General features: G+C 39.3%; 1 protein-coding gene across 1 annotated transcript in view; it reads left to right on the forward strand.

The window, feature by feature from the left end:
* Positions 1-13,413, forward strand: part of plxnb2b (plexin b2b) — a 180,413-nt gene that overhangs the window by 110,501 nt on the left and 56,499 nt on the right. Inside the window, exons 3-8 of the mRNA XM_084734751.1 lie at positions 1,689-2,818; positions 5,329-5,517; positions 5,643-5,768; positions 10,532-10,632; positions 12,060-12,186; positions 12,754-12,913. Coding sequence (XP_084590877.1) covers positions 1,691-2,818; positions 5,329-5,517; positions 5,643-5,768; positions 10,532-10,632; positions 12,060-12,186; positions 12,754-12,913 — 1,831 coding nt within the window. The 5' untranslated portion in view covers positions 1,689-1,690. The remainder of the gene's footprint in view (positions 1-1,688; positions 2,819-5,328; positions 5,518-5,642; positions 5,769-10,531; positions 10,633-12,059; positions 12,187-12,753; positions 12,914-13,413) is intronic.

The following is a 13,413-nucleotide window of genomic DNA, read 5'->3' on the forward strand; positions in this document are numbered from 1 at the left end:
GCAGTTTCCCACTCTTTGTAGTGGCTCCTTTTTCATTGCTTTGTGTTAGTTTCTAACATATTCTGCCTTAAATCTGCATAGCTTGTGACTTTGTGGTGGCAGTTTCCCCCGTTGAGCGTAGTAGGCGGCAAGAGCGGTGACAGGTTAACCTGCACTTGACCCATGTGCCCACAGTTTGATTGACATTGAATGCAACCTCATGATGACAGCCTCCCTTGCTTTTCTCACAGACACAAGCATCTGTCTTGGAGTGGTTTTGACTTTTGAAAATTAGACACAATCAAAATGCGGGAAATCGTCTCTATATGTGGGATGCGGGGCAAGGGATAAAAATGCTTTGCATCCCCACATCAAGTGGGACACCTGGTTACCTTGGATACAAATAACGCTAAAGGAAAAAAAATGTTGTAAATTTGGCAAACCAACCCTTTTACAAGATTAGTTTTGGCAATTATACTTATTTACTGTCTCACTGAGTTTTTATTTATTTATTTATTTATTTATTTTGCTTTGTAGCCTTTTATTGATTGGGTAGCTTTTTAGATAGATAGGAAATGGGGTTTAGGGAGGGAGGAAGATGCGCAACAAAGGGCCAGCTGCGGCCGCTGCTGAGGACTGATAGCCTCTGTACGTGGGCCACACACTTTATCGGCTGTGCTACTGGAGCCCCTTCTTGCTCAGAGTTAGATGAGAAGATCAATAGCAATTCAACATTGTCTCTATATGATAAATTCAGGGTTCATATGTGTGCTGGAAATCCTTGAAAAGACTAATGTTGGTTGAAAAGTGCTTGGATTTTGGTTAAAGTGCTTGAAATCGTAGTTGTGTTACTTCCATTATTTGTTGTCTGACTGAATAATCCACTTTTTAGATGAACATGAAAACATTTCTGTGTTTGTCACCCTTTTGTAAAATGCCACAATGGAACATAACACGGTAACATTTGATTTAGTGTGTAAAGAAGTGAAATAATCATTTTTAGTATATATATATACATACATATATATATATATATATATATATATATATATATATATATATATATATATATTTATATATATATTTATATATATATATTTATATATATAGTATGCATATAAATATTTAATTTACCAGAGCTGTAAGGTGCTGGAAGAGCTTGAAAATTCTTGAACAGTGCTTGAATTTTACTTTGGAAAAGATGTAGCAACCTTGTAAATATGAAGCTGGAGCAAGAAGACGGTTAGCTTAGCAGAAGGAGTCAAAACAAGGGTAAACAAGATGTTGGCTTCTCTTCAAAGGTTAAAATATCTGCCTCTGTAGCTCACTAATTTATGTCACTGATGAAAGCATCTTGTTTGTTTAATCCGTACAAAAACCAAAGTGAAAAAGCGCTAAGCAAGCAGTTTCATTTCTCCAAGCTTTAATAAGAGTATTGATCTTCTTGCGTAATTCTCTTAAAGAAAGCTAATAAGATCATTTTCCAAAATGTCAAACTATTCCTTTAAACCCTGATGACTGGGCTGTCTCACTGCAGACTTTGTCCACCTGACTATTAGACTGCATGTGTGAGTGTGTATTTAGGGGCTGTATGTTAACCACACACCCACTTTATGCTGTAGTCTTGTGTTGCAGATGGTTAATGTAAACTTACGTATGCATTTAACTGCATTAATAATGAAACGCCTCTCCCTGTCTGTCCTCCCCAGAGATGGCGAGCTGGGTCTCCCTCCTCCTCTTCCTCTTCTGCAAGTCAGTCGCACGAGCCCAGGAGGAGAGCAACAACATCCCCATCCTGGAGTTCACCTCCGAGACCCTCATCAACAATGTGGTCCAGGACCCTCAGACGGGTCGCATCTACCTGGGGGCGGTCAACACCATCTTCCAGCTGGGACCTTCGCTCCGCCTGCAGGCTCGTGCTGAGACGGGTCCCAAAGAGGACGCCCGGACCTGTACGCCCCCTGCTTCTGCGTGCCATGACACGAAGCCCATGCCCAACCTCAACAAGCTCCTGCTGGTCCATCCGTCCAATGGCACCCTCATCGTCTGCGGCAGCCGCTACCGGGGCATCTGCTCGCTCCTCAACCTGACCAACGTGGAGCAGCAGCTGTACTACAGTGACAATAAAGGAGAGAGGACTTACGTGGCGAGCATAGAGGATAATGTGAACGTGGTGGGCGTCATGTCCACCTACAGAAAAGACGACCGCAGCTTCCCTGTGTTTCTTGTTGGGAAGGGATATGGGAGCCTGGACAGTACAAAACTCATCAGCACACGAATCCTTGAGGACTACCGTGAGTGGGTCGTGTTTGAGAGCATCATTGAGGCATCAACGGTACAAACGACGCCATTTGTTCCCAAGTACCTGCACGACTTCCGCCTTGCCTTCAAAGAGGATGGTTTTGTTTATTTCCTCTTTTCACGAACACTTGACGGTACAGATAATAAAAACCTGACCTTTGTGTCTCGTCTTTGTGAAGACGACCCCCATTACTATTCCCATACAGAGCTCCAGTTAAACTGTGGCCTAAATAACAGATACAACAAAGTCCAGGCCGCGTACGTGGCCTCTCCGGGAAAAGAGCTCGCACGGGTCATGACTGAATCAAGTACGTACGGGAAGGTCGTCCCCTGGAGCAAAGTTCTGTTCATGGTGGCGAGGTCCGACGACGACGACAACGACTCAGCCCTCTGCATGTACCCGCTCAACTCCATCAACGAGCGGCTGGTGGATATCATCAGCGCCTGCTACAGCGAATCGGGGAAGATCGCCGGAACACCTGTTGTGGACATCCCCTACTCGTCCAAAACTGACGAATTCTGCGCATCCAAAATTGCGGTAAGTGCTTCTCTTGTGTCAGCTGATTGGAGTTTTAAAGAATCAGTTTGAAATAAATGAGTAGGCTGTGTTTTGAAGAATTCCCTTTGCAGTAATCAATAATGCATAAATGTGTCACTGTTTACTTTAATGTCTCAGTGTTTATTTTGTTCTGCGGGTCCTTTTGTATTGTTCTGCCTCACATTTTCCCTTCTCTCATGTCTCTTTACCCAATTCCCTCAACTCATCCAGAGTAATACCATAACAGTAGTAGGTAAATAGTTTCTTTGTGAGAAAAATATTTGATTCTGTGATGAAAGCCGTTTTTCCATTTCATAGTTGACATCCAAACTTTTAAAGAATTTTACACAGATCTACCATAGATAACAATGGGTGTGTCTACATGCATCCTAATAATGTTAAGAATAATAACCCAAAGAGACTAAAGTGCCTCTTGTAAACACCTCAATCGTAAGAAACCAACAATCCAGCTGAAACGTCTGCCCCATGTGGGGGTAGGTGATTTATCATAACGAATTTTCCAGAAGGGACAGAAAAATGGCAGAAGCAAAACAAAACTAGTCGGATACAACTTTAAAATTAAAAAGATTTTAAGACTCCAATACTTTCCCAGAGTATGATGTGGGTTCATCTTGAAAATAACCATGCATAAACACTTCTTCTTCTTTGTTTACCACTTCTTCTTCTGTAAGATTTCTGGCTGATAAGATCACAGCATGCAGAACCAGTTTGCACCTGTAAAAGAAAGTTGTATTCTGATTAATGCTTTGAGATGCACAGACACATGCATCATCAGATCACCCTATTTAGGGTCCATGTTAACAGTTTCTAGTCATAATGATTTCAGTTAGATTGAAACATATTGTTCAATTAAGCGTTGCTAAAGACAAAGCTCATGTAAATTCTAATGAATATGACTGTAACCTAATCTAATACTGTACTCACATGAAGAGATGCACACAACTGTGGCTTCTGTGGCAGGCTATTTGATCAGCACATGGTGCTGAAATAAATAAACATAATGAGATGAATAATATTAATAATAGTAATTTAATACTTGTCATTTAAATGAAGGAAGTAGCCCTTGAATTCAAATGGTTGCAATTTCACAGCTTCATGTAAACACAAATACACAACATGTGACCCTTTAACAGACAGAAAAAGCTACAATATCAACAGTACATTCATTCAGCCATAAATTAAGCGGGCCACTGTTCATCATGTGTGGATATCCTAATAATTAAATCTCTTGTAGTGAAATGCAGAACATATATTTGCATATATGAGTCATTTGCTTGAGTATTAACATAAGCTGCTGTATCTCTATTAACCCAAACTTGTGAATGAGGAAAAATAACATCCTGTAAAAAACTATTTTATAAATATTGTATGCTTATATTACAACCCCTCTTCCATAAAAGTTGGAACATTGCATAAAATGCAAATAAAAATGGAATGCAATGATTTACAAAACCTTTTCAACCTCTGTTCAGTTAAAAACAGTACAAAGACAAGATATTTGATGTTCAAACTGATAGAGATTATTGTTTCTTGTAAATATACACTCATTCTGAACTTGATGCGTGCAACAAATTCCATTAAAAATTGGGTCAGGGGCAACAAAAGAGTGGGAACATTGTGAAATGAAGGAATTCAGGGATTTCACCATCTACAGTCCATAATATAATTAAAAGATTCAGAGAATCTAGGCAGATTTCACATGTTCGAGACCGAAAACCAACATTGAATGCCTGTGACCCACAACCCCTCAGGAGCTGTACATTAAAAAAGATAAATGGCTGTATAAATGTTACTGCTACGTGGGGTCAGGAACAATCTGGAAAACTGTCTGACAAGTCCGCAATTTGGATTGTTTTTTGGACCATCCTGACTGTTACCATTGCTAACTCAAAAAGCCAGCAGCTGTGATGGTGTGGGGGCGTCTCGGTGCCCATGGCACGGCTAACTGTCACATCTGTGAAGGCCCCGTTAACGCTGGAGAGTACATGCAGGTTTTGGAGCAACATCCCTGATTATTTCTGCAAGACAGTGTTAACCCTGGCCAGCTGTAATAACGGCTATAAAGACATATAAAGTCCATTAAATCAGGAGCAGCAGCACTGTACAGTAGAGCACACATCATAAGAACACAAATATTTTAAAACGAGGACAACAAGACATAAAACAAAGCACGTTTCAGGCCATACGTGTGTGTCAGTCTCGGATAGATGTTGGCTGACTGTTCCATGTTTGAGCTAAGGAAAGTAAATTACCTACCTAAACATATTAAAACCATGAGACCTGCATCTCCACCACACATGCCTTCAACGAACAGTGGTAAGAAACAACTGCTCCTTGGTTAATCCAAAATGTCACATTTACTGACCCCTGCCATATAGCTTATTTCTAGTAGGAACAGGGTTTCATTCCCACATATTTCCTGTTGTATCCTTTGGATTAAAGGGCACACAATGTGTCATCATCCTCTGATTCTTGCTTTTCTTTTACAGAAGGATACATTGGAAAACTTCAAGTGTGGTGCAGATTTTCTGCCTTCCCCTCTTGCCAGCAAGCCGAGATACGCCTTAAAGGCAAAAGAAGTGTTGACAAAATCTGGGCTCCTGACTGCCGTGGCGGTTGCTGTGGAGAATGATCACACCATCGCCTTCTTGGGGAACAACCAGGGGGAAGTCTTCAAGGTGGAGCTGTCTTTCTGTCTGCTCGACTCATTTTTTTTTCTTTTGAGTTTTTACCTGTGGGAAGAAGGATAAAGAAATTACAGAGAAGACCTCACATCTGAGCTACTTTTTTGTTTTCTGTGCAGGTGCACCTGGGCGATGAGGCGTATGTGTACAGCAAGACTCCCGGCGTCACCATGGGAGAGAAGGTCAACAAGAACCTTTTCTTTGACCTCAGTCACAGCCACCTCTACATTACTACAGAGAAAAAGGTGCGTATGTCAGGGACCCTTTTGTAACACATCATCTACAACATGCCTACACAGGAGGCGTTCAGGCACGTTACAGCGTGCAGGTTATCTGTGTTTTGGCGGAGTTCAGAGCCCAGTACAACCCAGGACCCCAGGACGACTAGAGGCACATCCGTGTGCTTGTAATGGAGATCCTTAAATAAACGCAAGCATAATACACAATCACTGTCGCCATGTAAAACAGAAGAAAGTAGACATAAAGGGAGTCAGTGCGCTGCTTGTGTAGACAGCTGTGTTTATTAAGTTGCTTCTCACTAGCTCCTCTTTGCAGTGATTTGCGGTCAGGGTAGGCAGTGTCTCACCAAAGCTAAACTGAAAAAGGTTGTAGCTATTGGTTATTTCTTCAGATACATAATTCATAATTTTAAGATTTTTAATCAACCTTTATTAGTACCCGAGACATCAGTGAGGTACCACTCCTATTTACAAAGACATCGCGTCAATTACAAGATCAAAAAAAAGAAATATAATGAGATATGTAATCAGAGAAAAGGCAGTATGAGAATTAGATAATGAAAATCCAATTAAAATTTTCAGATTAGGGAACAATCTGATAGATTGATGTTAAATAAAATACAGTTATGTAACAAGCTCTGAAATTTTGCAATTAACACAGATAGTTTGATAAATAATTACTTTTTAAAATAGAATATAGTTATGTAAAACAATCAATGGTGGACAAAGTACTCAACCCCAGTACTTGAGTCTAAGTATAGATACTCCTGGTCAAATATTACTCAACTACAAGTGAAAGTTGCTCAGTCAAAATTTTACTTGAGTTAAAGTACTAGAGTTCTTTAAAAATACTTAAGTATTCAAAAGTACATGTTTTTAAAAATACTTAAGTATTCAAAAGTACAAATTACAAAGTACATTTTCTAATATCAGTACATGCTGTATTGTTTTCACGATGCATTTACAGAAGCTTGTAACTCTCTGAAACCATCTAATGATGCACTGACCTGCTTGTAGAACCACTGTGCTACACAAAGCCTATAGAAACACGTCATTTTCTGATGTAACTGAATTAAAATCACTGCATAAAATTAGATTGAAGCCGACTGTAATGAGTTCTCCAAGTCTGTTAAATAACAGTTTTCTTTCTGTCTTCAGGATCAGTATATACATCAATTATGTTTTATTTTTCACCATGATAAAAACAATCCAACTTAAAAAGCTACCTGGAATAATGAATAATTATTATAACATCTTGAGATTTAATTTTGTTTATCTCCTGCTGTCACCATTACCGCTTTTTGTTTGAATGAAAGAAAGAGAGCTTGCTTGTGCTTGTTACAGAGCGCCTGGATGACGTGTTTCCACTTTTACATCAGTCCTATTTGAAAAGAGTTACTGTGATTGGCTTCCTTTTGTGAGGAACACAGCATGTGACCAACTGCATTTTAGAAAAGAAAAAAACACCAGCAGCTGACTTCAAAGCTTTAGTCAAAAAGTAACAACAACCTTCCTAGAAATGTAGTGGAGTCAAAAGTACAATATTTGTCTTTGAAATGTAGTGGAGTGAAAGTAATAAGTTTCCAAAAAAACAAATACTCAAGTAAAGTACAAATGCTCAAAAAATGTACAGTACTCAAGTAAATGTACTTCACTACTGTCCACCACTGAAAACAATTACTACTAGAGCTTGGGAAATTTAGGATCAAATTTCTAAAATATCCTGTATGTATAAGTATTGATCTGATAAGTATTTCTTCCTGTAGTCAGGTGCACTAAAATTAAAAACAGTCTCTCCCCGAGTTCAAATCTAACTCATGGAACATTAAACAAAAGCCAGTCAGTAGAGGCGGTCTGATAAAGCTCGTCTCAGTGTTGAATTAATTATTTAAGGTAACATAGTAATTTTCAAGGAAGGACTTCATAGATAAAGAGATACAAGCGAGTATCACGTCTTTCTAGGAGAGACGACCACCCAGCCTTATCATATAAAATGCAATGACGTGTGCCACAGACGTCACTGGTGATTAATCCCAAAGCAGAGTTATCGACAGGGTCCAGAGGTTTGAGAGCTGAGTTGCATTCCTGTTTTTATTCATTTATTTATTTATCTTTAGGAAAATATAATTATAAATCACGTCCAAAACTGGTGTTAAAACTGCCTAAGCAACCATTTCTTTCCAAAACACTGGAGGGATGCTTTTTTTCCTCTGTAGAAATTATTTATTTATTTTAAATTATCAGTCATAATCTGTCTCAGGATTACACATACAGAATAGTTGTTTTAACTACTAGTTATATCATATGAACATGAGCTGCTGTGTCATTTGACATAGCCGGGTAAATACTAGCCAGGTAAATATTTCACTCCATGTTACTCCCTCTCTGTTATTGACAGTTTTATCACAGTAAGAGGGTATTAGTCACATACTGTCTGACTTGTTTTTGCCACAAAGGAAGTTAATATATTTCCTTCTGTCTTTCCAGGGAGAGTTGATAGAGAATGCAAATGACAAAGTTTTTAGTAGATCAAAGTTTAAATGACTGGCTCTGTGTTTCTCTGTGATATCTGTGCACCACAAGTCAAACTTTTAGACTGCTGTAAATTCAAAACATGGTGATTATATGTAAATCTGCTCTATGTGGTACAGGGTAGACTCAGTGGAGGAAGAGGTACTCAGATCTTTTAGTTAAACGTACCACAAGGAGTTTAGTAACTGGAAAGAGTCTCAGTTTAATGCTGATGCCTCTATAAGACCTAAATAAGCAAAAAAGACCATCAGAGAGAAGTCTGGCTGTTTTTATGTAGTTAACCAGTTACAAAGAAGCAGCAGGAGATTTTTCTTTAGATCATTTCGTCTTTGATATCATATTTTGTGGTTACAACAATGGAGACACTACTGCCTTCAGAAATCAATATAATATGAAACTTCCTTCTAGCTGCTTTTAGTAAAAGTAGAAACCAACATACCAAAATGTAAAAATACTCCATCACAAGCGAAGGTTTGCATTGAAAAATACATAAGGATGTCAGCGGATACTCTTCAAAAAGTATCAAAAGTAAGAGAACTTGTGCAGAATTGTCCTGCACAGAATCTTACATGAGTACATTTGTTACATTATTGAACTATTATCGCAGACGCTTTCATAAATAAGTAGCAGTTTAGTGTTGTATCATATTTTATAGGATGATTGTACCATATGTAGCTGGATTATAATATAGAATTGTAATTTAATTTCACTTCAATCAGCCCATTTCAATCACTGAACAAGAAATATTAAACTGGCAACAGACACATTTTTATATGTTGATTGCACAGTGTAATGGTTATAGAATAATGACACCATCTGCATTTGGATTAGTTCCCTATAAGCCTTGATTTTACTATGCAGTGCTGTCTGCCATCGGTACGATCTCCTGGGGAAAATGAAGGCTCGATTACATACTAAAGAATTTCTGTCTGCTTTCATGTCCCCTTTATTGACGAAATTAGGGGTCTTGAGTATTTTTCAGGCCGTGGACCCCATAGCTGATAAAAAGACGGAACAGGGACCCCCTACTGCATATATTGCATTGAATAGTTTCTTCTTTTGTTTGCACTTATGCCTGGGCCACATTACAAGACAAGTTAGATCACTGTGCCTTTCACACTATGCCACTCTCTGCCTTGTAGTCACAAGTCTCAGGGTTGCTGTACTTTGCACACTACATGACTGATCAGAGACTGGGGGTCACACATTACTAGATCATCCCCTCTCTGCTCTCCAAACTATGTTTTGTCATGAAAACACCCTCTGCACTTCTGCCTGTGGTTTCTGAGGAACCTACATTAAGAGTCTCTTGCTTTTGAAGTTACAAAATGATCAATTGTTGCTCATGAGAGTGTCTGTAGGTCACATTTGGGATAATAATAGCTAATTGGCCACCATGTTTCAGTGTTACTAGGCTAACTAGTTCACCTTTAATGATGCTGCACAGTGAGTCAGTAGGTTCGCTAACTTGGGTTCATATTAATGTGTACTTTTTTTTGGGGGGGGGCAAACTTATGATAAATTATCAAGCAGTAATTTGGTGCCCTACCTGCAGTAACTCTTAGGACCCCCTGTTGAAGAGTCATGCACTAAATGAATGACTAAACTCACATTTTTTCTCCTAACTCTGTAACTATTATTACAACATATGAAATAATGATGATTTCACTTCACCTCTTCAATGAATGTGCTTCTTTCTTGTGTTTTATTTCCAAAGTGCTGCTGATTGGTTTTTTTTTCACAGAAATTTGGAAACGTTTGCAGCGTGTCCTGTGTAGCTGGTAGTTACACGGCTCTGAGGAAAATAGAAAGCGATTGCAGCGCCAACAGTAATACAGACTCCCTGATGAAGGCTTGATATTGAAAGTGTCTGAGTCTGTTCATTTAAAGGTCTATCATGACCACGCCATGACAGGAAAGGCATTTTAATTGTTTTATAAGAGAGTGGCTTGTTGTTTTTGTGCATCACAATGATACCGCTTGAAAAAGTTGAAAAGTTGCCCGTTTCCACTTAAATACACTAAACACTTAGCGTGTAGACAGAGGAAACTGTTTTAGTCAGTGAACATAGGGAGCAGACATGAGAGACCTGTTGACAAGACTTGTTTTACTTCCACTCTGCACACCTGCAGCAAACCGAGGAAACATTTGTACCCGTACTTTAAAAGCTTCGTATTTTGCACACTGTCTCCCCTAAGGTGCACTGTTTGATCATATTTCATGTTCTAATGCTCCAGATCACCAAGGTGCCGGTGCAGACGTGCCTCCAAAAGAAAGACTGCCAATCATGTGTAGAGCTGAGGGACCCTTACTGTGGCTGGTGTGTCCTGGAGGGCAGGTGAGGATCACACACACACACTCACACACACACACACACACACAAATGCACTTATAAATGCATGCACACAGCAACAGACTAACACAAACACCCACACATGCAATTCCATCTGTAAAACACAGCAGGGTATTTGTTCAGTGTTTTATTGCAGACACTTTTAGTACCCTTCGGTGTTTATATTCCATCTCCTGTTGTCCGTGCAGCCGTAAGGAATTAAAGCTGTTTGTCAGCCTCATGCAGCGAAGGCAGTCTGTGCAATTTACTCTCATCAGCCTATATTTATCAGGGTCTGGAGGGTACAAAGGGCGTTATGTATCATGCATTTTACAGGGGTGTGATCGGGGACAAGGAAAAATCAGAAAAACTGTTATGTTCCTCTGGAAATTGTTGATACTTTTATTAAGAAGCACTGCACGCACATTAGAGTCAGAGTTTCAATGCTAAGTCGATTGAAAGGAAATTAATCAGGAACTATTTTCAAGCAAAAACTGTTATGGCTCCAGTTTCAAATGTGAGATTTCTGCTGTTTTTCTTTGTATTGCATTTTAGTTATCTGAATATCTGTGGCTTGAGCAAGATGTTTGGTGACAATACCTCGAGATCTAACACTGTTTCTAATGTTTTATTGACAAGATAATTAAATGATAATAATTGTGAGATTAATAGTTTATTTTCATCCCTACTTAGCTGCTTTACTTTTCTCTCTTCACTTATACTTTTTGAAAAGAATGTAATCCATTTTTCTTCCTCTAAAATCTGATGGTACATTACAGTAATGAAACATCGTTGGATTCCCTTTCTAGGATACATTTTTGTATCCAGTATCAGACTGAAATGATTAACTGATCATCAAAATAGTTAATAGCTAAATTTTCTTATGATCAGTTAATTGGTTATCCAAATAATCGTTGCAGCCCTTAAGAAATTATAATAGATCATTATCATTCATTGCCATAAAGATGTCAGAAAATATAGAAAAATTACTTTCACAGTTGCCTAAATCCCAGGGTGCTGTTATAAAATTGCTTATTTTCCCTGACCAGCAGTCCAAAACCTAAAAATATTTAGTGTTCTGTTGCATAAGGCAAAGAAAGGCAGCAAGTACTCACAGTTGAAAAGTTGGAAGAAGGGGATGTTTGGCATTTTTGCTTGCTAAGATTATATAAACGATTAATCAATTCTAAACTATTGCTACTTTTACATTGCAAAATCAGTTAGGATATTTAATGTTTTTCAGATCTATATGAAACTTAATCTTGAATTTGCACTGACCCTGTTTGAAGTCACTTAAACATGTGGTTGTTATTCGCACAAGCACACTGACTCCTTTGGAGTCCACTGGCATTGTTATTTTTTAGAGGCCTTGAGAAAGCATTTAGGGGTTGTGGAGCAGAGGCTGATGGGAGTTGTTCATCCTTCCTCTGAAGGTGTACCAGGAGGTCTGAGTGCCGACGGGCAGAGGAGAAGAATGGCTGGCTGTGGAGCCCGAGGCAGCAGTGTGTCAAGATTGTCTCCTTCTATCCCCCGAACCTTTCCTGTAAAAAGACTCAGAAGGTACAGAGCTGCTTCTCCTCTCGCTCCTCTCTTCTCTTCTCGCTCATTCTATCCCTTTGTTCTCTGCTCCTCTCTCTGTCTCTCCCTCGCTCTGCAGAATGCAACCCCACTTACATGCACGTCTCACAAACATGCACAGCCTGAGTAATAAACTGTTTCCATTGTGAATCAGAGACCCTGGGCTCCAGGTCGTCCTGCTCTGTATCGATCCATCCAGAAAACTCCAAACTGGCTTATTATATCCGACCTGGTTGATTGTACTCACAGCCTGAAGATGGAGAGCCTCTCTTGTGCACTTTCTATCTCAAGTTTTTTTTTTCCTTCTTCCATCCCTTCCTGGCTACTTCATCCCTCCCTTTCTGACTCACTCTTTTATTTCTATCAACAGCACCTGTCCTCCTTTCTCGTTCTCAGTCAATCTCCAGCCTTTAAACTGTGTCTGTATTGTAACTTCACAGATGCACAGTGTTTAAATGCATTCCTCTGCTTTGTGTATAATTCAGCGTGAACTGATGTAGCTCAGCCAAGCACGTACTAGGCTGTAATTGTTGTTTTTTGGTCGTTCAGGTCAAGATCAACATCCCGTCCCTTCCTACGATCGGGCCATCTGACCGTCTGCACTGCAACATCGAGTCTTTCCAGAGCGAGGGCACCATGTCTGACTCTGGTCAGGTCTCCTGCGATCTGCCCAGCCCTTCGCTGATACCACAAACACCTGATGACCAAGGTACGGCCTTTACAATTAACCTGCTCCCTTTTAATACATCAAGACAAATGTTTGTTGTTTTCCATTACAACCAAGGATGCATCACCAATACACAAAGTGGGGGTGGAGTTCTAGTACTCGAGATCTTTTACTCAGACAAACAGGGCTCTGTTTTTTTTTTTTATTTTAAGACTGGTCAAGACTAGGGCTGCATGGTTAATTGTAATAAAAAATGCGATCCCAATTCATACATCTATGCAATCTAATTTCTAAATAACGATTATTGACTTGCTCCTATTCCTCTATGCATTCACATATTGACTGATTTGCTTTGGATCAAGATGAGACTTGATATTTTACGATATACTCTTAAGTTTAAGCCAAGCACTTTGATATATGTAATGTTTAAGTCAAGCCCAGACATCATGTTGTATGTTTACGTCATCTGTTTAATGTTCTGTCTAGACAGCAAGCATCTCAGTCTCCTTTTTTTTATTTGAGTGTCGGAGTGCAATAAATGG

This window comes from Lutjanus erythropterus, chromosome 13, assembly GCF_056507025.1.
Source record: "Lutjanus erythropterus isolate fLutEry1 chromosome 13, fLutEry1.hap2, whole genome shotgun sequence".
In the NCBI taxonomy this organism is placed as follows: domain Eukaryota; kingdom Metazoa; phylum Chordata; class Actinopteri; order Lutjaniformes; family Lutjanidae; genus Lutjanus; species Lutjanus erythropterus.